Source organism: Crocodylus porosus, unplaced genomic scaffold (genome assembly GCF_001723895.1).
Source record: "Crocodylus porosus isolate Cpor-Errol unplaced genomic scaffold, CroPor_comp1, whole genome shotgun sequence".
NCBI lineage: Eukaryota > Metazoa > Chordata > Crocodylia > Crocodylidae > Crocodylus > Crocodylus porosus.
The window spans coordinates 61758764-61781756 of NW_017728906.1; the positions used below are offsets into that span (position 1 = coordinate 61758764).

General features: G+C 44.2%; 1 protein-coding gene across 3 annotated transcripts in view; it reads left to right on the plus strand.

Moving 5' to 3' along the window:
- Positions 1-2599: 2599 nt before the first annotated feature.
- The window catches only part of SH3KBP1 (SH3 domain containing kinase binding protein 1), a 359726-nt gene continuing 339332 nt past the window's right edge, over positions 2600-22993 (plus strand). Inside the window, exon 1 of one of the 3 annotated variants that reach the window (XM_019529214.1) lies at positions 2600-2830. In XM_019529214.1, coding sequence (XP_019384759.1) covers positions 2827-2830 — 4 coding nt within the window. In that variant the 5' untranslated portion in view covers positions 2600-2826. The remainder of the gene's footprint in view (positions 2831-22993) is intronic. The other 2 variants (XM_019529212.1, XM_019529213.1) reach the window with 2 other exon arrangements.

The window sequence follows — 22993 nt, forward strand, 5'->3', positions numbered from 1 at the left end:
CAGACTGCAAATTGAAGTGTCCATTCCTGCTTCCCTAAACAAGATTAAGTTGGCTTGATTCTTTATGCTTTTCAGTAAAACCTCAACTGGGGCAAAAGTGATCTCTCCCTTCTTTATTTTTCATAACTTTGATTTTATTCTTTTTGGAAGCTGTGTTTGTGTTTTTGAAAGGTATCCTGTATAGTGGGAAAAAGAAATCTTTAAACATCAGAATGGTTTGTGCTGTGTTTTATCTTTCTTTGAAAATGTTCTTGCATTTAAAATCCTTTTAAGGTTTTTGGGTTTTTTAATTTTTCACGCTTCATTGCTGGAGTATATGGAATGACTTTGCTGTAGTTGTTCCACAGCAAGCTGTAGAAACTGATCAATTATTCTGTAAATGAGCAAAGCAAGTTTTTGTTGACACATTGACTTTTTCAAACAATTGAACTTGGTAGATAAAAAGCACTGTAAATATGCATGACAATTTTACGACAAGTCGCATGCCTGGCTTTGAAGAGCTTACACTATACATTCTTTTAATTTTCTAAAATAAAACAATTCACCAATGTCCTCTATTCAAAAAGTGTAGGTTTTGATGTTAAAATAACCAAATTCCATCAAAGTATTCTACATCTCCTCTGTTGCAGGCAATCCTGCCTCCAATGAACAGTTGTATTTATTTTTATTTTCTAATTCTGGTTTCCCTGCGGATATTTTCCAAACAGGAAATAATATGCACCACATGTTGCATCCATATCACTTTGGTTGCTAGCATTTTTCCATCTTCATGGCTAAATTAATGTTCTGGGAGGTTAAGGGAGGGCAGTGGGTAGTGGCCTGGGGCACTTGAAGTTGATTATATATTCTTCAATCCCTGCTCCCCCCCCCTCCCCCCGAATCTGCTTTAGCTGATTTGCTGAATAGCTTTCATTGAATACCCTTCAACCCCAAAAAACTATCAGCTAAGAGTAAGTAAGGCCACGTGGCATCTCTGTCCCAAATTGTTACTGTTATGGAAATAAAAGAATGGCTCATTTTGATGCACTTAACTTCATTGTGTCAGTGTCACAGATGTTCATTGTCCTCATATGCAGGCTTCAAATCCTGATACAGTGTTTGGAAGGGAAAGACGATCAGTAATTTTGCATGTCATGTAGTTTTGTTAAATCTATTAATCTCTTCCCCTCCCCTTCCCTCCCTCCCCCCCCAATAAAATAAAATGAAATTGGACAATGACAACAGATCTGAAGCCTTTTGTCTCTGTATCTTCGCATGCCATCTCTCTCTATGCAGAACGTGGTTCCTGAACTGTTCCCAATGGCTCTCCTCATAGTGTATACTGGCCCATAACCCCAGCAATAGAAAATACCCTCAACTTGTATTTAAAATCCAGATGCAAAGATGTCTTGGGTTGATCTCTTTTATTGGCCCAACTCTGTAGCTGGGACTGGTTACTAAATGTCAGTGTAAGAGTTAGGACTCCTTATCCCAACTATGCTGTCGGGCATCCTTGTCTCTTGCACCATTTCTGGGCCTTCACAGCTGGAGTGCTGTGTCCAGTTCTGGGCACTGCACTTCGAGGGATGTGGATAACCTTGAGGGGGTGCAGAGAAGGGCTACCCGTATGGTTGAGGGCCTGCCAGTAAGAGCCTATGAAGGCAGACTGAGGGACCTGTATCTGTTCAGTCTCCACAAGAGAAGGCTGAGAGGTGAGAAGGCAAACTTGGGTGGGGGGGGGGGTGTCAGCAAAGGAATAGGGGATACTGTTTCTCAGGGTGCCCCTTGGGGTTATTAGAAATAATAGCCACAAACTAAAGGAGGGATTTATATTAGGTATCAGGAAGAAATTCTTTAGGGCAAGGATTGCCAAAATCTGGAATGGGCTTCCAAGGGAGGTGGTGCTCTCCTCTGCCTTGGAGGTGTTCAAGAAGAGATTAGAAAGGCACCTAGCTGGCTTTATTTAACCCCAGTGCTCTTTCCTGCCTAGAGCAGGGGGTCAGACTTGATGATCTGCAAGGTCCCTTCTGCTCATAGAAATCTATGAAATAAAGGAGGTGGACAGGAGTGGAGAGAAGCCAGTAGAGTGCAACTGAAAGGGAGAGGGGCTGGGGCACCGGACTTGTGAGAGGCTGAGGAAACCGGTCTGGAGAAGAGAGGACTGAGTGTGTGTGTGGAGGGGGCGGTTAATCACAGCTTTCAGTTCCCTGAGGGTGGCTCCCAAGAGGTTGGAGCTGGCCTGTTCCCAGGGGTGGCAGATGCCAGCACGAGAAGCAAGGGTCTAAAGTGGCAGCAGGGGCAGCTGAGCGGGGAGGCGCAGACTCCTCAGGGAGGTGGTGCAACCTCGCTCCTCGGGACTCTCCCAAGGCCCGGGCCGGGGACCCTGAGCTCCTCGGAGCAGGCCCCGCCTTGAGCAGAGCAGAGCAGAGCCCCCTGAGGTCCCACCGAGCCCCCTGCTCGGTGCTTCAAAGCGGCCTTCCCGCTCCCACAGGGGCTGGGAGGTCCCCCCGCGCCGCCCCTCAGGTGTCAGCCCAGCGCCAGGCGGGCCGCAGCGCCGCGCCCGGCCTCTCGCGACACTTCCCGCCGAGCGGGGCCGCCCGCGCCTGGGGCGGGGGAGAGGTGGGCCGGCGGCGGGCTCTGCCTGCGGGATCCCGGGCGGGCGGGGCCGACATGCAGCCTGGTTGCGGCGGGCGCTGAGCGCAGCAGCGGCAGCAGGACGAGGAGGAGAAAGCATCCGCAGCCGCCGGGCCCGGAGCCGGCACCCGGACCGCCTCCCTCGGCATCCGCGGCTCCCCTGGCCCCGCTGCTCTTCCGCGCCCCGCGCGGGCGCCAGCCCAGCCTGCGCCCATGGGTGAGCCGGGGCGGGGCCGGGGTGCCGGGCGGCGCGAGGCGGCAGATCCCCGCTCCGCTGCCTGCCGCGCGCTGCAACTCGCCCCGGGGGCAGCGGGGGTGCCCCGGGCGGCGCTGTCTGCTCCCGTGTGTGTCTGCTCGGCGTGTGTGCGTCCCTACTGGGCTCTGTGTGGGTGTGTGCGCGCGTGTCCCTGTTGCTGTGTGTGTGCGCGCGCGTCCCTGGTAGTGTGTGTGCGCGTCCCTGGTAGCGCGCGTGTGTGCGCGTCCCTGGTAGTGTGTGTGTATGTGCGCGCGCGTCTGCGTGTCCCTGGTAGTGTGTGTGTGCGCGTGCATGTCTGCGTGTCCCTGGTAGTGTGTGTGCGTGTGTGTGTGTGCATGTGTGTCCCTGGTAGTGTGTGTGTGCGCGCATGTCCCTGGTAGTGTGTGCATGCACGCGCACGTGCACACATGTCCCTGATAGTGTGTGTGCATGTGCAGGCGCGTGTCCCTGGTAGTGTGTGCATGTATGTGTGTGTGCGCGCGTCCCTGGTAGTGTGTGTATGTGTGTGCGCGCGTCCCTGGTAGTGTGTGTATGTGTGCGCGTGCGTCCCTGGTAGTGTGTGTGTGTGCACACGCGCGTGTCCCTGGTGTGTGGGAGTGTGTGTGTGCACGCGTGCACGCACGCGTGTCCCTGGTAGTGTGTATGCGTGCGTGTGTGTGCTTGGTAGTGTGTGTGTGCACGCGCATGTGTCCTTGGTAGTGTGTGTGTATGTGCGCGCATGTCCCTGGTAGTGTGTGTGTGTGCGCGCATGTGCGCGCATGTCCCTGGTAGTGTGTGTGTGTGTGCGCGCGCGCGTGCATGTCCCTGGTAGTGTGTGTGTGTGTGTGTGTGTGTGCATGCACGCACGTGTCCCTGGTGTGTGTGTGTGTATGCACGTGCGTGTTCCTGGTGTGTGTGTGTGTGTGTGTGCATGCGCGTGTCCCTGGCAGTGTGCGTGTGTGTGTGCATGCGCGCACGTGTCCCTGGTCGTGTGTGTGTGCGCGCGTGTGCACGTATGTATGTCCCTGGCTGTGTATGTGTGGGTGTGTGTGCATGCATGCATGTCCCTGGTAGCGTGTGTGCATGTGTGTGTCCCTGCAGTGTGTCTGTGTCCCTTGTAGTGTGTGTTCCTGGTACAGTGTGTGTTCATGTGCCCCTGATGGTATGTCTATGTGTGTGTGTTTATGTCCCCGTCCCTTGTACTCTGTGTGTGTCCATGTCACATGTCCCTGGTAGTGGTGTGTGCATGTGACCCCTGCATATATGTGCGTCTGTGTCTGTGTCCCTGGTATTGTGTATGTGGGTGTCCACATGCACGTGTTTTCCTGGTACTGTGTGCATGTTTGTTCACGTGTGTGTGTGCGCGCCGCTGGACCTGTGTGCACGTAGCTGCAGTCCCTCCGGCCTGTGTGTGGTGAGGCATGGGGGGAGGCAGTGGTGGGAGGTGCTGGCAAGGACTTCCCCCTCCTAACTTCGTGGTGTGGGGACACTTGGGGCAGCGCAGGGCCTGAGTCACACCCAGGAAAGGACTGGGGCAGGTGCCATGGGGCCAGGTGCGGTTCCTGGGGGATGAGGGCTCTGGAGAAAGCTCCAGAGCAATGGAGCCCCTCCTAGCTCATGCCCAGGAGGGGTTGGCAGGCTGGAGGGGCTGGGAAGCCGCTCCAAATTGGCTTTCCATGGTTTTATGACACCTTCTGCCCCTTCTCCCCCTTTTCCCTGTGCCCCAAGGGGGAAAGCCAGGTAGCTTGGTGAGATGTGCTGCTGTGGGAGGGCTCCTCTAGTAGACCCTAGAAGAATGGATGCGCTTGCCCACTGGCAAGGTTCTGCATGCACTACCAGGGGCTTAGTCTTCCCACTCAAGGTGCAGGCACATGGAGGCCATCCTGCCAAGACAGTGTGAGCCCAGGGGTGAGTTGACATCAGGCCAGTCCCCTGGCACATCACCAGGCTGCCTGGGCAGGGTTGTGAGGGCCACGGTGAGATTAGATCCATACTAGGAAAGCACTCATCTCTAGCAGTGAAGGTTGACTTCCGAGTTTGCAACATGCCCTTCATGTGCTGCTGCAATTGGGGATGTTTAGAGGGGGGCCAGCGGAGAAATGCTTTGGTTGCAATGTCTCTCTCCATGATGTGGCACCCGGAACAAAAAACACGTGATATGAAATTAAGCGTGTTTCCTGTGTTAGTGGGAGCCTTTGTTTTTCTTTCTTCCTTTTCTGTTTCTTAATCAGTATGTTATTCTCTGCTGTGCTCCTTTTGTGTCAAGAAGTTAACTGCAGTGGAGCTTTTCAGTAGCTTTTGTTTGGGCTCAGTGTTTTACTTCTCTGCTTGTCAGAGCTAAAAAAGTGGCTTGAAATGCAGAGGTTCAGATATTTGGCTTTTCCTTTGTACACATGGTCACACAAAACCTTAAGGAGAGAGATAAGACAACAGAGAGTAATTTATATTGTCTGAACCATTTTGGTCTATAAACCCCAGTCTAGAGTTGAAAGGGAAATATATCCTAGATGCCAATAGTTTTTTGGTCATCTGTATTAGATGCCTGTATGTGTTTTTGTTTTGGGAGTTTTTTAGGTTCTCATTTGGAACCAATAATAATTTAATAATTGTTATTAATTAATCTCTGCTTGTGTGGGGTGTGGAGGGAAGAGTAGCCGAGAAGAAATACTTTGCCCTTAGCCTTCCTTATTCCTTAGTTCCAGCTCAAACAGAAAAATGTATAAGAAGCATAGGTATTAGTGACTACAATGAATGGGAGGGGTTTTTGCATTCATCAGAAGATTTTAAATTAAATTTAAATTAAATTTTTAAAAATTCAGCTGGCAATTTGCTTATGATTGTCTAAACGTAATAAAAGATAGGTAAGGGCCAAGCTTTCGAAATGGCTTTGGATACAGGACAGTATAGCTGTATAAAATCCAAGGATGAGAATATTATATATAATCAGTTTAAAAACCAATGTGATTCCTGCCACTGCTATAGTAGGCTTATTATCTTTATTTTGAAGCTTTATATGTAGGATGTTATTCTTATGCCTGTGCTCCTTAGAATATTAAGTAGGTAAATTCTATATTAAAAAACCCTAAATAATAATAATGTTCAAGTTGTGAAGTCAGTCGCTCAAAAGTTATTGCTGATATTAAGACTGCCTGTCCAACCTTGTTTTGGTTCCTATGTGCATATGCATTTTGAAACTCTCTTGGATTATGTGATCACTTATTATTTTTCCTAAAGGATCCATGTCTTATTCAGGGCACAGAAGGGATGCTGCTCCCTGTGTGGTTAACTATTCATTAAGTCTTGTTATCCTCATTGTGTGACCGCATAACTTGTTTCAGTGCACCACTGTAACCTTATGCTAAGTGCAGAATTATTAATATCTTTAGCTTTCCCATGATGTTTCCATGGTAGCGCCTTTAAATTCATTAATAGTTTATAAAGAATAATCTTAATAAAACCATTATGAAGGGGTTCTGTTTTCTTCAGTTTGCACATGGCGATCTGAAATTAAAGCTAGAATTGTCAAATATGACAAGTAAGTCTGGGACCCTGACTTAAGATGATGAAGACCTGATATTTTTAGAATACTTAGCATTTTGCATATAATAATTCTGTAATCTCTGACTTAGTTGTGATTCTGAGTACTCAGCAGTTCTGCAAATCAGATCCCTCAAGTCAGGCATCCAGAAAAAGAGAAATGCAGAGCAAATTGTTCACAGGGAGGTGTTTTGGAATTTGTCTTGCATCACATGTGAACTGTCTTAAAAACAAAACCATCCTCTTGTTTATATTTTTTGTCACACTCCTTAAATACTTTTAAGCTCTTGCAGCAAATGAGATAGGGTCCCACAGACAAGCATCTTTTACTGCATAGCCCTTGTTAATTCCCAAAGAGCTGTGCCACTTAAGCTAAATTCAGTAATTGGTAGCAGCAGAAAGTAATCATCTTGCTAGTGAGTTTTCTAGCCCACAGAGGAGTGTGAAGATGGACTAATGGTTATGATTCCAGGTTTTGTGGGTAAGTGGGTTGTAGTGGTCCAGATCCTTCTCGCATCCTTTGTCCTGCAGGAAGTCTTGCCCTTGTCCCTTTGCTTGCGTGTCTCTTCCTGCTGCCTTCCTGTTCCTCATCACTGCTCCTGAGTCAGACCACTTCCTCTTTCTGTTTTTACCACAGGGTATCAGTAGGGGGAGCACTTAGAGCACAGGAGACCATCTCCTGCTCTCATTTCCTGTGCCTGGCACAGTTGTAGCCTAGACTAGAGTAAGAATTGCAGCCAAAGCCCTGCGTAACTTCAATTGTGCTGAGAGCAGATGGAGTCATGGGGAGTTTAGCTACAAGACTCTAACAGCTCCTTAGCAAGTGTGCGCAAACTGACGTTTTTCAGAGGTTCCTAATGTGGCACCTAGTTACCCTGTTGCTGAATTTGAGGTCCATGCACGAAATTGGCAGTGCTAGAATTCGTTAGTAAACATTTCTATAACCTTTTATTTCCCCTCCCTTTTTTCTGCATATGTTATTTAACTAATCTCATCCTTAGAAATCCCCCCCCCCCCAAAAAAAAAAATGTTAATTTTGAGGCAGGTAGCTTGCTGGAGGTGTTCAAGAATGTTTAATTGTTTGGTACATCAAGCTCTCTTTACGGTTTGCACTCCTTTCATTGCAAGAGTTCATCATATAGCATTTTTATAAACTGTAGTGAACCACAATGAAGTTTTAAAGGTTATTTCACTGACCTATTGGCAGTACTGCATAAAAGCACAAAATTGGCTTCTCTTCCTTTCAGATGTCAGGCTACTTATGAAAGTGTTGTCACAAAACCCTATTTGATGTTACATGCCTTGAGCTTCTTTTTTCTTTTTTTTAATTTGCATTTATTTACAAAAAAAATTAAATTTGAATTTAAATTTGTGCATTTCACTTAAAACTCTTGAAGCTGTTTATGCAACTTTGATGATGAATTCAAGTGGCACATCTCTTCATGCTGCTGTCCAGCATGAGTAGTAGATCCATCAAATATATTATTATTATTTATTTCCTTTTTCCCACCCTTCCCCCATTGTTTTAAACTGGAGGGTTAATTGTTACTTCTGTCAGGAAATGAGAGCATGTGGTGTAGTTAAGCATCTTGTAGGTTTGCAGGCCTGCAACACATCTAGCTGAGAAGTCTTGGTGCAGTGTTTAGGTTTCAGCTATCAGAAAGCATCCTTTTACGTTTTTTATGGAAGAAGGCAGGGCATGATGGCACTTCAAAAACCTAACCCTTTCAGAAAGGCATAAGCTTTTATAGTCAAGAATTTGTCTTTAAGGTACTACGCTGTTTTACCTTCTTCCTGACTTCAGAATAACATGGCTAACTACTTCTGTCTCTTTGTATGGAAGAAAATTGACTGATTAAGAAGTGTTTCTCCTTTTTGCTGCGAAGCTGCTTTTTTTTTTTTTGCTGCCAGTGCTGGATATGTACATATTCTTGTTAAAACTCTTGTTCATGCCACATAAGACTTGTTGCTGATCTTTATTGGAGAAAGTATACATTGTCCAAATAATTTCTTCTGTCATAGTATTAGTATTAAAGGCTTCTTGATGATACTATTGTTAAGCAGTGTAATATTTCCAGGAGCTATGCGTAAGAATGCACGCAACAGATCAGTACCGTCCTTCTGGATAATACAGCCAGTGCTGTCCCTTAGGAGGGCTCAGTATTTATTCAGAGGGTAAAGAAGATTTGGTGGCTGTATGAAATGAACATATGAAATTTCAGGTCTCAGATGTGAGGGACCATTGAAACCAAGTGTGGCTGTTCCTTAGTGGGAGCAGGGAAGGAAGGAGAAACTGAAAGGACAGTGTCTGAAACACTTCTCAGATAAGTTCTGTGGTGGATTTTAGATAACTGTTTACTCTGGGCACATCTACACAAGACGCTTACTGCACATTAGCCTAATAACACTATGCAGTAGCGTGTCACGGCAAACATCATGTTAATAGCCTACTGTGCTGTATTATTAAGCTAATGCACAGTAAGTGTCACTAGAAACTGGCTGTACTTCATTAAAGAAATACTAAACTAAATGTTGTATCTAAGCTGCATTAATGAACATGTAGACATGCCCTTTAGCATGGCTTTTTTCTATTGTGCCTATCATTGTGTTATCTAAAATTAAGGAATACAATTACCTAGAACTTTCCTTTGATGGGAAGCGAGGCTTTGCTGGAGGGTATTACTGCTTTGCATGCTCTGTATGCCTGTAATGAGCAGTGTGGCATGGCGGGCTGCAGGGGTGGATATTGGAACCAATGCTTCAGCTCATGTAAAAGTAACTGCTGAGTATACCCTTCCTCCCCTCCAGATATAAAGCAGACAGAGGATTTAAATAGTTTCATAGTTTCTAGGGTCGGAAGGGACCTGAGGAGATCATCTAGTCCGACCCCCCGCCATGGCAGGAAACAATACTGGGGTCATACAACCCCAGCAAGGTGTTCATCTAGCCTCCTCTTAAAGACCCCCAGGGTAGGAGCCAGCACCACTTCTCTTGGAAGTTGGTTCCAGATCCTAGCTGCCCTGACCGGGAAGTAGCGCCTCCTGATATCTAGCCTAAATCTGTGAATATATGTAAGAAGGAACATGGATTATTCAGTAGTCATGAAATTTATAGTAAATATACAGTTAGGATCCTTGTAGACATTAAAAAAAACCCAACAACAACAACCATGCTTTACTGGAAGAAGCAGTGTTTTATTTCGACCTGGCTCCTCAGCATCTGTATGGATCGGGAGCTTCAGCAGGGCTTTTTGGTGCTTTTAGCTAAAACTGATTCAATCGGCTGTTAGATAAAACACCAAAAACTCTCCCAACTAAAGTGCCTGATTTATACAGATATCGGGCCAGTCGGGTCCAGCTAACTCTCTGCTGCTTCTCTGCATATGCTGGGCTTGGTGCGGGAACATTCTGAGTTTAAAGTAAAAGGCCGGGGGGTTGGGTTTTTTGGGTTTTTTTTAACATTTGCAAGCAGCCTTAGTGTAGGTTTTTCCCCTTTCTCTATGAATGATAACAGATGAACATTAGTGGAAACTAAAGCCTTGGGAATTCAAATAGCAATTACTGCATAAGCCATATGAGGCAAAACACAGATATGTGTCTCATTTCTTATTCCTCCCAAATTTGACTTTCATATGGTTAAGGAACCCACAGTAATGGAGCAGGATGGTACTTCTGACCTTTTCATTCTTAGATCCATTCTTTTCCACTGTGATTATCGTTTCAAACTTGCACTTCAGTGTGAAATGTTATGGCTGGGGAGCATATAGAAATGTTGACCCGCAATTATAACTGTGTTTTAAATTACTCTTTCTGGAAGTAAGGATAATAAAATAGAACAGAGACAATTTCGTGGCCTACATTTATTATGTGGAATTTCAGTGTAGGAAGGTGTTTTTTGAGCTTTCTTCTTGAATTTGACCTTAAAACAATTTCTTTTCTTTCTCTTGTCTTCATTTTTCTTTCCCCCACCATGGGCCAGATCCACTCTTGCTGGAGTGCAGCTCCTACTGAAACCAGTATAACTGTCCAGTGATACATAATCTGAATTCCTGTTACATGAGTAACTCCTTCTGTAGCTGATGCATCCGTTGTTCTGTGCCGAGGGGCAAAAACATCAATGAGGATTGGCTGCGTGGGTTACAAGTCAAGGCAGATGCATAAGCATGTTGCAATGGCTGCAAAATTCATGTTTAGATACTAGGCTGGGTGGTTTCTTATAAGTCATGTGATAAGGGGAGCTCTGTTATTGACTATGCCAAACTTTTTACCTTCTGTGCCCTCTGCTTAGGGTCTAGGAAACTGCTTACTAACTTGTATATCAACATGCGCTGTGTAGTTACCGACTACATGTTGTATACTTTCCAAAGAGTAGAGAAGGTTTATTCCCTGAGAAGAGTTGTCCAGAGGACAGTGCATATCCTGGTTACATGCCTTAAAAATCAAAACCAAAAGATAGAGTTAACTGCAAGTGCCAGCAACTCATTCAGTCTAGTTGCCACTGATATCACAATCCTATTTGTATGCAGTATTCTTCCCATATGGACAAAGCTGTAAAATATTAGATTCAACTTAACAAAAGATTTAGATTTTTATTTTATTACCTGTATATTTATATTATTTAACCATACAGCGCACAAGTAATTCCTGTCATTGCATAAGCCTTTAACTCAGGTTGGAATTGAGCGCACAGCCTAGCATGAAGTTGCCTCTTTGCCATTGGCTAGAAACACTTAATACTTTAGGAATTTGACAGTCTTGGTTTTTATCCATTAGGAGTAGAAAAAGTTTTTCATTCTAAAGGCCATGGAAATAAATGTAACCATTTCACAGTGGTTAAAATTATGTGTGGTTTCCACGTAATTTTTCTAAGTGCTTTCCTCATACCCCTTAGTCCTTGCTGGAGTGTCCCTATCAACTCACAGTATGTGAGAAACAGCAGAAATCGCTCTAGATAAAGTCTGTGTTCCCTAATACTCTTTTGTTATTTTAAATCATGAAATCTTGAGGCGTTTAACATTGTTTCTCAACCAAAATGGGAACTTTCAAAGGTACAAACTGTTCGACTTTGGGCCTGTTTTTTTTTTTAAATTGTCTTATGTGCAGGAAAAATAGTGACATCTACTCCTAGGCTGGTCAAATTAATTTTTCTGATGGGTAAATATTGAGTGATTGCTCAGTGATTGGATCTGTTGTTTTGATCACTTATTCTACAGGCTTTTATACAGAAATTTCTGTAATAGCTGATGCAATGTCATATCAGGACCTTTTTTCACCCAGATAAGGATGTCAGCTTCATCCAAAAGTGAACTTGCATTCTGTATTTTTAACATCATAACATCTGGCTAATTACAAAGATTTAGACTGCTTACTATATATGAATTTCCTGATTATGAGGAAGGAAAGCAGTCAGTCAAATTTTTCTTTGGACCCTTACATGGACTCATTGCCAAAATAGGATATGGTTCTGAACAATACAATGGTTGATCATCTGTCTTGTTTGCCTAAGAGAAGTGGAAGAGTGTCTAATGCTTTGTGAGCATCCTCAGGCTTGGCAAATGCTATAGAGGGTATATAGATCAGTACCTTTTAAGCTGATTACTTATCAGGAGTGAATTCTATTGCAATTTAGTATGGTTTTATGTTGGAAATTACTAATTACACTTTAACAGATGATGAATTACTCAGTGTTTTGTGTTCAGATCCATGGTATGAATGCAGCATGCTGCTATTCACAGTGTATTAATTAATAGTCTTTGCCCAGTCCCTCTACACCTTAAGAGGGGTGCTGCCAAGATATCCTGTGCTAGCAACATCACTGCCTGGCCCCTTTGGCTGATGTTCCTGCTCCTATCCCAAGGTCCAAAAGACTCTGAGAGCTGCAAAGTTTCTGACCTCTTTCCCTTCCCTATCTCTGTCATGTTGCATGAAATATTTCTTTACTAGTCATATGATACTTTCTTTTGCCTTTTTAATTTTTTAGGATGCAAAAATATATGAGCTATTGGTGAATTAGTTCACATGGGGGAGGATAAGATGGAACGAAACTTCCCCAGTTTTAAATTGCCCTGAAACATAGTGCGTTAAAAAAAGGGAAAAAAAGAACTGTTTTTATTTTATTCTCCTTTTAATAATCCAAAGAAACTTAAATTTGTCCACTGTAAAATGACAAACATAAGCTGTTGAACTTCTGTTCATCAGAGTTTCTTTGAAGGCCTATATTTTTATATCTCTGGGTAGAGGAAGGTGATAAGAAATAATCTAGAGAGGAAGCTTGAGAATTGACACTGAGCTTGTGGTGAAGACTTTATGTAATTTAGCTTCAGTATGAAAAACATCAGTGAGGTCAAGGTGTTAAACTTGATTGTAATTTGACTTTGATTTAGTAGTTTTATTGTTTTTAGTCTTTGTATATTTTAGTAATGGGAATTTAACTTTCCTGGTGTGCTTTCTTAATGTTATCTTTGCTTCCTAGCTTTAATAATGTAATGGCCACAAACTCCTGGAAGACCGTTTTAGACTTAGCACTAGGAAAAACTTCTTCACAGTTAGGGTGTCCAGACTGTGGAATAAACTCCCTCCAAAGGTGGTGCAATTGTCTACCCTGGAAATCTTCAAGAGGAGACTGGGCAGTCACCTGGCTATGGTCACCTGACCCCAGTTGTCTTTCCTGCCTAGTGCAAGGAGGCTGGACCTGATGATCATGCAAGGTCCCTTCTAGCCCCTTCCAATCAATGAATCTATGAATAAAACTCCTTGAAATAAATGTAACTTGCTATCTTTATATCAGCATTATTTGGAGGAATTGGGTGGATACTAGCTGCTCAGCCTAAAAGTGTGATCATTTCCCTCCACTTAGTATTTGCTTCTCTCAGCCCTTTGTTATTCTGTCTCCTCATTAGATCTGACTCAACCTGGACAGTAAGCTTATGCTGATTTAAGATCTTTGACTTCATAGGGGAATGTGGGGTTAAACAGAGAGTCTTCTATATAAGATACCTGCATGGGTTGATTTAGCTCAGCTCTCCTGGATATCTCACCTGCTTTTAAATTGTGATTTGATTTTATTTGTGTGTGAAGTATCTGACCTGAAGGTCTGAAATTGGACAGAACTACCTTTTTCTTTTTCTTCCTTGCTTGAGTTGATGAAGTTGCAAGGTTTGATAACCAAAATGTCCTTTGCTTGATGGAGACAAGAGTTACTGAAGGAGCTTCTATTTTTTGTGAAAAAAAATAATTTAATTAAAAATCTGGGTGAGAGAATATTATTGCTGCAGCTGCATCCTTTTATTACAATTATTTAATTTTAGTTTGTCTAGAGAGCGGTGGTTTTCTCTCTCTTCTACTCTGAAGAATGATTTCCTGTCAAATTAGAGAAGTGCCATGAGCTAGTAGTAACTCCCTTGTATCTAAAGTGTAAATATATTTAAACTTTTACAAAATGTTATGCTTGAAATACTCTTGTCGGTTTTACTTTACCTGACCAGTTTGGTCAACCTGAATATTTTTTTCTCCTGTCATGTCCTACTACACTTCAGAAAATTCAGTTAGATTTGCTGTGAACATGTATTTTTTTCTTCTTTTAAAAAGGCTAGAATATGAAAGGCATAAATAGTACGTAGTATTTATTTGGATAATGGAGGTGATTGCTGAGATCTGGGAAACTGGAGTAACTGGTTTTCATGGGTGTTGGACCATCATCTCATAATTTGAGGTCATCTGTACAGTAAATGTCTAGGCAAAAGGGCGAGATCTTTTTGATGTTTGTTCTTCAGCACATTATGATTTTTAATGCAGAAAATAAACCTCTACTAAAATAAATGTGAGCAGATTTGTGTGTTGGTGTGCACATGCCTGTGCATGTGCATGAATTTCTGAGTCCCCCTTCTCCTCATCTAAATAGCAACTTCCTCTTCCTTTGCCACATACATGAATATATCCATGCACCTTTTCCTTAAACACAAAGAAGGTGTCCTTCATCTAGACATTCAGCCCATCATTTTTTTCTTCTAAGATACTTCTTGGTCCTCCTTTATTCTCTTTAGGTGCGTCTACACGTTGCTATATGGAGATGTTGCTGTGGTGCCATACTTCAGTACTTCCTTTTGGTTACTTTAGGGTTACTGCGCCGTGCACACAGCACCCCATGCCATGTAGTGGTGCTCTATACCCCAGGAGCACGCCACTACAGCAACGTAGCTGGCAATCACTTGTAGATGCACACGATTACTATGTCACTGTAACATGCCATATGGCAATGTAGCTTGTCACTGCGTCACCATAGAGCAATGTGTAGATGCACCCTTTATCTTCTGTCCTTTTCCAGGTTGCCCTTTCTTCCCTCTCTCTCCAACTTTTTTTCCTTTGATTTTTATTTCTTCTCTCTGTTCGACTGACCAACCGACATCTTCATAGCTTTCCTTTAGAAATTTATAGATTAAGATCAGCAGCCTGTCAGTGAATGCTGAACTGCACAGCTAGCATGCCATATTCTACAGGCTACCTGTCACAGCGTGGGACCTAGGAGCGGCTGTGATCTCTCTAGCACCCCCTAGCGTGCCTAGCCACTTGTTTAGCACCCTCAGTCTCACCCACCACGTCTTGCTGTTATGTTAAGTTAAAGGAGGCTGCCCTGTACTCCTGGACATGGTGCCAAGTTTGTACTGGCCCCCGTCCTGTAAGGAGTGACCCGGTACACCCCAGCCTTATGGGCTACGCGTGCCTCCTACCTCCCCTGTAGCACGGCCCACACCTCGCAGTTCTCCCAGACATTGTCTTGCCTATATACTTTCCCTAGAGGTCCTGCCAAAGACCTCCGCCCTAATGTTCACTTTCACTGCGCCCCCTCCCGGGGCTTGCTGTCTGTATGCGCCCCCTCCCAGGGCTTGCTCTCTCCAGGCTCTTACCCACACGTCCACCCTCACTGGGCTCTTACCCGCGTGCTCGCCTTCACTGGGCTTGCCTCTGGGACTTCCCTATGTACCTTGCCTTCTCCAGGCTCTTACCCGCGTGCCCGCCCTCACCGGGCTCTTACCCGCGTGCCCGCCTGTACTCAGGCTTCTCAGTAGGTTTGTCCCCCCGGGGCTTTTCCCTTATGGGCTGTGTCCCACTGGGGCCCATCTCCCGTCCTCGGGCCTTGTCCCTCTGCGTTCCCCGCAGCCTCATATACTCACGCCCTCTCTGGGGCCTATGCTCACGCCTCTTGCGCTCACCCACGCTGGGGCCCGTCTCGTGCTTCCCACACTCCGATTACCCCCACGGGGGTTTCGTCGCCCGCGCTTCCCACAGTAGGTTCCCCCCACACTGGGGTTTCATCGCCCGTGCTTCCTGCAGTTGGGGCTCAGGTGGCGTGTAGCCATGCTTAGCCCCCTTGACTCTCCTCGTGGGTCTTCTGCCCTGCTCAGGCTTCTCCAGTTATTGCCCCCACAGGGCTGGGGTTGACACCCCCCCAAACGCAGCACCACCCCAGCACCACACTGCCATGCCTTCCCTCTGGCACCCAGATACTATGCCTTCTCAGGGTTTCTCTCAACTGGGGCTCAGGTGGCCTAGGCCTTATCTGGCCCCAGACCTTTCTCCAGGTCTTGCCCAGCTGGGCCCTCTCCAATACTGCCCCACTGGGGCCAGGGTTAGGACACCCCAAAACACTGCACCCTCTGTGGTGCCAGGAACACCCCACATTACTGGGGAGCCCCTAATGAGGCCTCCACCATCCCCTTATAGCTTCACCCAGTCCTCCGGTTTTACACAAACATCACAACAACAGCCCTGAGCCCACAGGCTGTAACAAAATCAGCCTATCAGCTATAACGTTTTGCACCACCCTGGCTCTCCGTCAAGCCTCTGTGATAGATGCCTCTCCATCCCATCAACACGCAGATGCTCTGCTCTGCTCTGCTCTGCTCTGCTCTGGAGCTCCTGTTTCTCAGCCTCTCAGAGGGAAACTGATTCTGGCCTCGGCCTGGCTGTTTATAAAGGCTAGGCCCTGCCCCCTTTTGGTCGGCTGACCCACTCAGTTGCCCTAGCAACTTCCACCTGCGCTACCTTGCAGATTGGCAGCTGGGTCCTTGTTACCTTTGCTAGTAGCGAGCACCCTAGTGCTCTGCTACACCTCTCTCCCTCCTGGGGTTAAGCCTCCTTAGGAGCGGGGCGCGGGAGTGCCCCGCGACACTACCCTTTGGGTTTTCTTGCTTATGGGACTTCCTGCATGATGAACTAGTTGCTGTGTTCTGGTGGCCTTAGTAGACCTGGCCTGAAGAGGCTGTAAAGCCTAGCGCTGAACTACAGTAACCCAAACTTGAAAATATAAAGTAAATGTTGCTATTACAGACTTAAATTCCTAGCTTTGCTGAACTCAAAAGCAGGGGGCTTGGGGAAAAAAACAAGCTTATGACAGGGTTTTTGGTTGTAGCCCTGTTGGTCTAAGGACATAGGCAGGCAAGGTTCTTTGAGGTTGATGTGATATCTTTTATGAGACCAACTGAGTAGTTGGAAAAAAGTCCTTAGCAAGATTTTGAGTGCATCACCCTTCTTCAGGCACAGGAAGTCTGCTGTTCTGAGACTCCAAGGAATGAGAGAAGCTAAAAGTGTGACAGGATGTCAGTGAGAATGTAAATAGGTAGGAATTAGGAAAACAGATGGTAAAGCAGGGTGTGGGGAGGATGGAAGGCAAGCAGGAGGGAAAAAAGCTGAAGGTGAGTAAGGGAGACTCTACAGTGGTGGTAATTCAAGGTAGAAAAGAGGTCTGTGAACAAGGAAATGGCTGGAAACTAGGAAGACCAAGGGCAGAAAAGGGAACGGGGGGGGGGAGAAAAGTGTAAAAGGTCAGGTCTGGCAGGTACCTGGTGAATCAGATGCCAGGCAGGTTACAGTGTCATAAATCCAGTGTCTACATTGAGTCCATGATTTTTTGTATCCAGTAGGTTGATGAAGTGCAGTTCATAGGGTCATCTACAAAAGGTGTTTCTCATGTTCCCCTTGAGGACTGAGAGATTGGAGAGAGAGCGATTGTCTTGTGAGAAATGTGTCCCCGCAGGTAGTTGGGTATTCGTGTCTTTGATAGATTTTCTGTGTGCATTCCTTCTGGTGCGCAGTTGTTGTTTGGTTTCTCCAGCATTTTCCATCAGGGCATTTGGTGCACTGAATGAGATGTCTAACATTTCTGGAGCTGCAGGTGTAAGATCCAGGAATGCTGATGGTTGTGGGGTGTAGTTATTGTGGGGGTGGTGGAGATGTGTTGGCAGGTTTTGCATTTCTTCTCCTGGCATGGTCAGGATCCATTGGGTGTGGTTTGGGCCTTAGGGAGTTTGCTTCTGGTGATGAGGTTAGCAAGGTTCGGTGCTTGTTTAAAGGCTAGGATTGGTGGTTCTGGAAAGATGTCTTTAAGAATGGGGTCTTCTACTATGTGTTGCAATTGTTTGAGGATTTTCCATGTAGGTTCCAGGGAAGGGTGATGTGTCATAACTAATGGTGTGCAATTCGTAAGGATTTTCTTTTCGTATTGCAGCAAATCTTCAAATGGTATCCCGGTGGCTCTTTTCAAAAGTGCAATTTATCTCTCTGAAGGAGTGCCCTTGTTGGCTGAAGGCCCTTTAGAGGTTTGTGAGGTAGCAATCATGGGTATTCTTGGTGCAAATCCAGTGGTATCGGAGAGCTTGGCTGTAAATTACAGCTTTCTTGGTGTCTTTAGGATGATTGCTGGTTCTGTGTAGGTATGTATGTTTGCCCAGTGGGTTTCTTATATATGGTGGTTTGAATTTTACCATCTTGGATATCAATCATGGTGTTCAAAAAGGAAATGCTGGTATGACGAGTATTCTAGCAATATTCTGATGGAGGGGTGAGGATTGTTGAATTTTTGGTGGAAATCAATCGGAGACTCACAGGATTTTGGTCCAGACGATGATGGTGTCATCTGTGTATCTCAGGTATAGTAAGGGTTTGATGGTGCAGTTCTTGAGGAATTCTTCTTCTAGGCGGGCCATAAACACATTGGCATGTTGTGGAACCGTTTTGGTGCCCATAGTTGTGTCCGTGGTCTGGAGGAAGTGTTGGTTATTGAAACTGAAGTTGTGTGTGAGGATGAAGTATGTGAGTTCAATGATATCCTGAGATCCATTTCCTTGTTCACAGACAACCTCTTTTCTACCTTGAATTACCACCACTGTAGAGTCTCCCTTACTCACCTTCGGCTTGTTTTCCCCTGCTTCCTCCCACCCCTTCTCTGCTTTACCTTCTGTTTTCCTAAATTCTACTGTTTACATTCTCACTGACATCCTGTCATACTTTTAGCTTCTCTCATTCCTTGGCGTCTCAGAACAGCAGACTTCCTATGCCTGAAGAAGGTGTGACTGTACCTGAAAGCTTGCTAAGAACTTTTTTCCAACTACTGATTTGGTTGAATAAAAGATACCACATCTACCCAAAGAACCTTGCCTGCCTAAAGATTGTAACACACATTCCTCTCTCCACCCTGCTTCTACCTGGACCCCTCTCTGCTCATCTCATGATAGGGCATCTAGCAACAGGAGGTTGCCTACTTTGTAAGTAATAATTAGCATCTGGGAGAAGTCTCTAGTGACTTTCAAAATCAGTTGAAGGCCAAGAACCTTTCTTTCAAAGACTAAGCTGAGGCTACAAGGAAGCTGGGGAAAATTAGGCAATAGGCAAAGAGGTTTAGTGAAAGCTCTGTTGTTCTCTTCAGCCACTTTTTCTCTCTGCTGACAGAAGTTCATCCATAAACCTGTATGCTTCCTCTCTGTACTCTAGGGAAGACTCCAGGCACCTGCCCAACTAAGCTAGTAAGCTTCTGTGAATAAGCAGGCTCTTGGCCAAATGATGGCTTATGGTATATATAGTTGGCTACTCATCCACACACATTCTGATTACAGAGCTTCATCCTGCCATGGCTTTTGGGTACTCTGTCCTACCATGTCAGTGCAGTGATGGCCCCTGCTGCCTAAAACCTGGCTATTTGTACCTTCACCAAGTTAGTTGTGATGGTATGTAGCAAAGTGTAGGTATAATAATCTGCTGGAACAGCTCCAGCAGTGGAATCTCTGGCAGCTGGGCACAGGCTATTTTTGCTCTCAGTGAAAATCAGTGACAGGCTTTTAAACCTTCTGTTCAGTCTGCATCTGCTTGTTTTTGAGGCTTGTCTACCTAGGCAAAAGGACCATGTAATATCTCCCTCTTAGGGGGAGATTCTGCCCTCCTGTTTGGATATAAACCCACACTTCTTCATACCAGTCATCAAGCTTTAAGCAGAGGACAAGGGGGTGTTCTGTAGGAAACTAAATTCCCAGTTTCTCCAGATCCCCTACGTTCTTTCATTTACTAGCAGGATTATTCTCTAAGAAAGCTTCCCCATAAAGTTCCAGCGTGTCTTTGTCTCTTGCTTACAGCGTGAGGATAGCCTTGCAGAAGGCTGTTCCATTGCTTTGCAGGCTAGAGACTGTCTGCAGAGAAAATAAAATTAGAATGGAAACATTTATGATGGGAGACTAATGGGCTTCTGAGCCACCTTAAGCATCCCTAAGAGTTCTACAAAGCACAATAAAAGAAGAATAAGGCTAATAGCTGTGACATACAGCTTTTTCTATTATAAATACTGCTTGAAAAAGATTTATTAACAATTTCCACTTTATCAGAAGAAGCCAGACAAAATTACCTGTAACTGTTGATTTGAGCTGAAATGCTGGTGACAACAGATACTATCTGGAACTTTGCCCTTCAGGATTGCCCCTTGAATTCTAAAATTGTCATTTGAAAACTTTTCAGTTCACGGAGTTCAGTGAGTGCTTTCTGATGTGATTGTTGGGTTTATTTATCCAAGAATAGGCTGGAATCTGTGAATGTATCTCTCCTTGTGCCCTATGGCTGCTTCAGCTAACATTGCATTTCTTTTTTTGGATGCCAAAGTTTTTTCCTGAGTTTGAACAAGAAAAGCATAAGCTAGTGGTACTAATATAAACAAAGCAAGCCATAAGGATCACAAAATACAGCTTCTGTCTGTCTTCAGTTGATTAAAAATAGAATCTCTTGCTTCTGGCCATGTTTGTTTCATTAAAAAATCTTTCTCCAAACACTCATACCCTTCATTCATTCCCTGCTCCATAATTAAACAGGTTATGTTTACTTAGTATGGTGCCTTGGCTTCCTGCTCTTGTTTGCCCATTATTATTTCACTGTGATTTGAAGGATAGGAGAGATAGCTGAATGTTAACATATTTTACCTTGTGTTGATTCAGAGGGATAATATGCAAGCTAAATAGTGTCCTGATCTGTGTGCTTGCTGCTGTGGACCTGGATAAGTCCAGCTTTTGAACCAAAGAAGCATGTAAAAGCCTGAAAATCAAGTGGATTTGGAACCAGGATAGAAATTGTGTTTCTGTGTGGCCGGTAATGCAAGAACTAGTGAGTAGTCCCAGATTGGATCATGTAGTATACTGAATATTTCTGAATTATGAGGGGGAGATAGGGAGGTAAGGGAAGGGACAAAACAAAAGCTTTCTATTATTTGTTTTACAGCACACTTAGGTCTTGGCAGACACTTAAACAAAAGTTCCTGTTACTGCAATAGCTAATTAATGGTGAAATGCAAGATGCCTTTTCTGCATTTCAGAAAAAAAAGTTATTAGATATGTTAGAAAAAATGCTGAAGAAGCAGTGTTTCCTCGTGCAAAAGAAAAGCAAAATAGCTATTTAGTTTTATATAACTTGGGAAGGATAGGAAAGCTGAAACCTGACATGTCAAGAAAGCTTACTGAGGTATGCATTCACTTTTAAGTCAAGGTGAAATAATTGGATTATGAAGTTATAAATGATTGAAGATTCACGTCCGAGTATGCTCAGAAGGCTTTGGCTAAGATTTTTTTTTTAATAAAGCAGAACTTCATGAAGCCTCATCCCTTTTTGTGAAGCCGTGCTGTTCACTCACCATGCCCAATCTGACAAACCTAGGAGCTGCTTCTCTGGGTTTCTATTGGGAGAAACAGAAAATGAAGAGAGAACAGCAGGAAATATTTGGAGGAATTAATTTAATCATTTTTTTCCATTTAAAGAGGCCTCCACAATTTTTGCAATTAATTTTTATGGTGATAGCTGCCAAGTGCATATTCAACAATTAAACCAGACATAAGAATACGTGTAATGTGGCTGGGTGAATATTGCTGTTTAGGAATTATGAAGGAGCAGATTTTGAATTTATCATGTGCCATAAGTAATTTGGTGATAACAAGCAGGTAGCTGAAGTCTGTGCTTCTAAAGGTCAGGTCATGTTATAGGACATCATTCTAAAAGGTAATCTTGCTTCGGTTCTACAGTCAAGTCTTCCAGTTTAACCTAAAACTTCAATACTAAAAGGAATAGATTACCTCTGTCCACAAATAATTTGCTATAATATTGAAACTTCTAGATCATACAAAATGTAAAAACTCTTACTGAGTTTGAAGCAGGTACAGTAGTCTGGTATGGCTAACCAATACTGAACAAAGTTTCTTGAAGATAATAGGATTCCTACTCAGAGTCTTCCCTGCCTCTCTTCTTGAGCTGGCAATATGTCTGCTTCAGCAATATCTGTGACAAAATATTTAGCTAAGAAGTGATACCTATACAAAGAGTACAACCCTCTATTGCTTCAAAATATTTCCTCCCCCCGCCCATGTTCTAAATATAAAACGTGCTTTTGTGTCACCTGTGGCCTTTTTTAGTGGTCCAGTTTCTGGGGACGGGAGTCAGACAGTACCTAAGTAGTGTTCCCTACAGGTTTTGTATACAGTGTATATTCTCAGTTTCTTCAGAGTTATGTAGCTTAATTGTTGTACATAAAGGTCAGTTCTATTCTTTCACGTTCAGTATTATATTAATTTCTAGACTTGATAAATATTTCTCTGCAGACGGTGGGAGGATTTTAAATCTACAGGAATAAAGTTATGACTCCATTAAACCCAATTCTTACGGACATAATTTGGGCCAGAAGTTTACCTTGAGGTGACGTTGAATGTTTCCTGATGCAGCTGTTTTTTTTAGGGAGTTCATACACGTGAAGGGGGAAACATTTGGTGGTGTTTTGTTTTTTAAATCACTTTTATAAATTATTTTTCTCTGAAGCTTCTCAAAGGCTTGAGAGAGCCTCAGGGTAAATGGATACACAACTTGGACTGTAAAGTGTTGGGTTCATTCAATCCAGACTAGCTGGAATTTTCAAGTAAAATATGTAATACTGTTTTATGAAGGTATTTAAAGCTTGAAGAACCTGCTGTATTTGGAAGTTTATAGTGCTGCTGAATCAAAAATCAAGCTTTGTCACTGGTGTGCATCTGGTTCTAGATATCCGTGTCCTAGCAGAAAGGCCACTTGATACAGCAGCTATCTTTCCCCATAGTAATGATTTTTAGTCTGTGGTCCACAGACCCCTGGGGGTCTACAGACTAAGGGGTCTGCAAAAGATTATTATGATCAATTAAAAGTATATGGATACCTTTTCCTGCAATTCAGAGGGCTCCACACCTCCATTGGAAAACTCCTGGCGCTCTGGTGTAGTGCCCGAAGACTGGAAGAAGGCCAATGTGGTGCCGATCTTCAAGAAAGGGAGGAGAGTGGATCCGGCTAA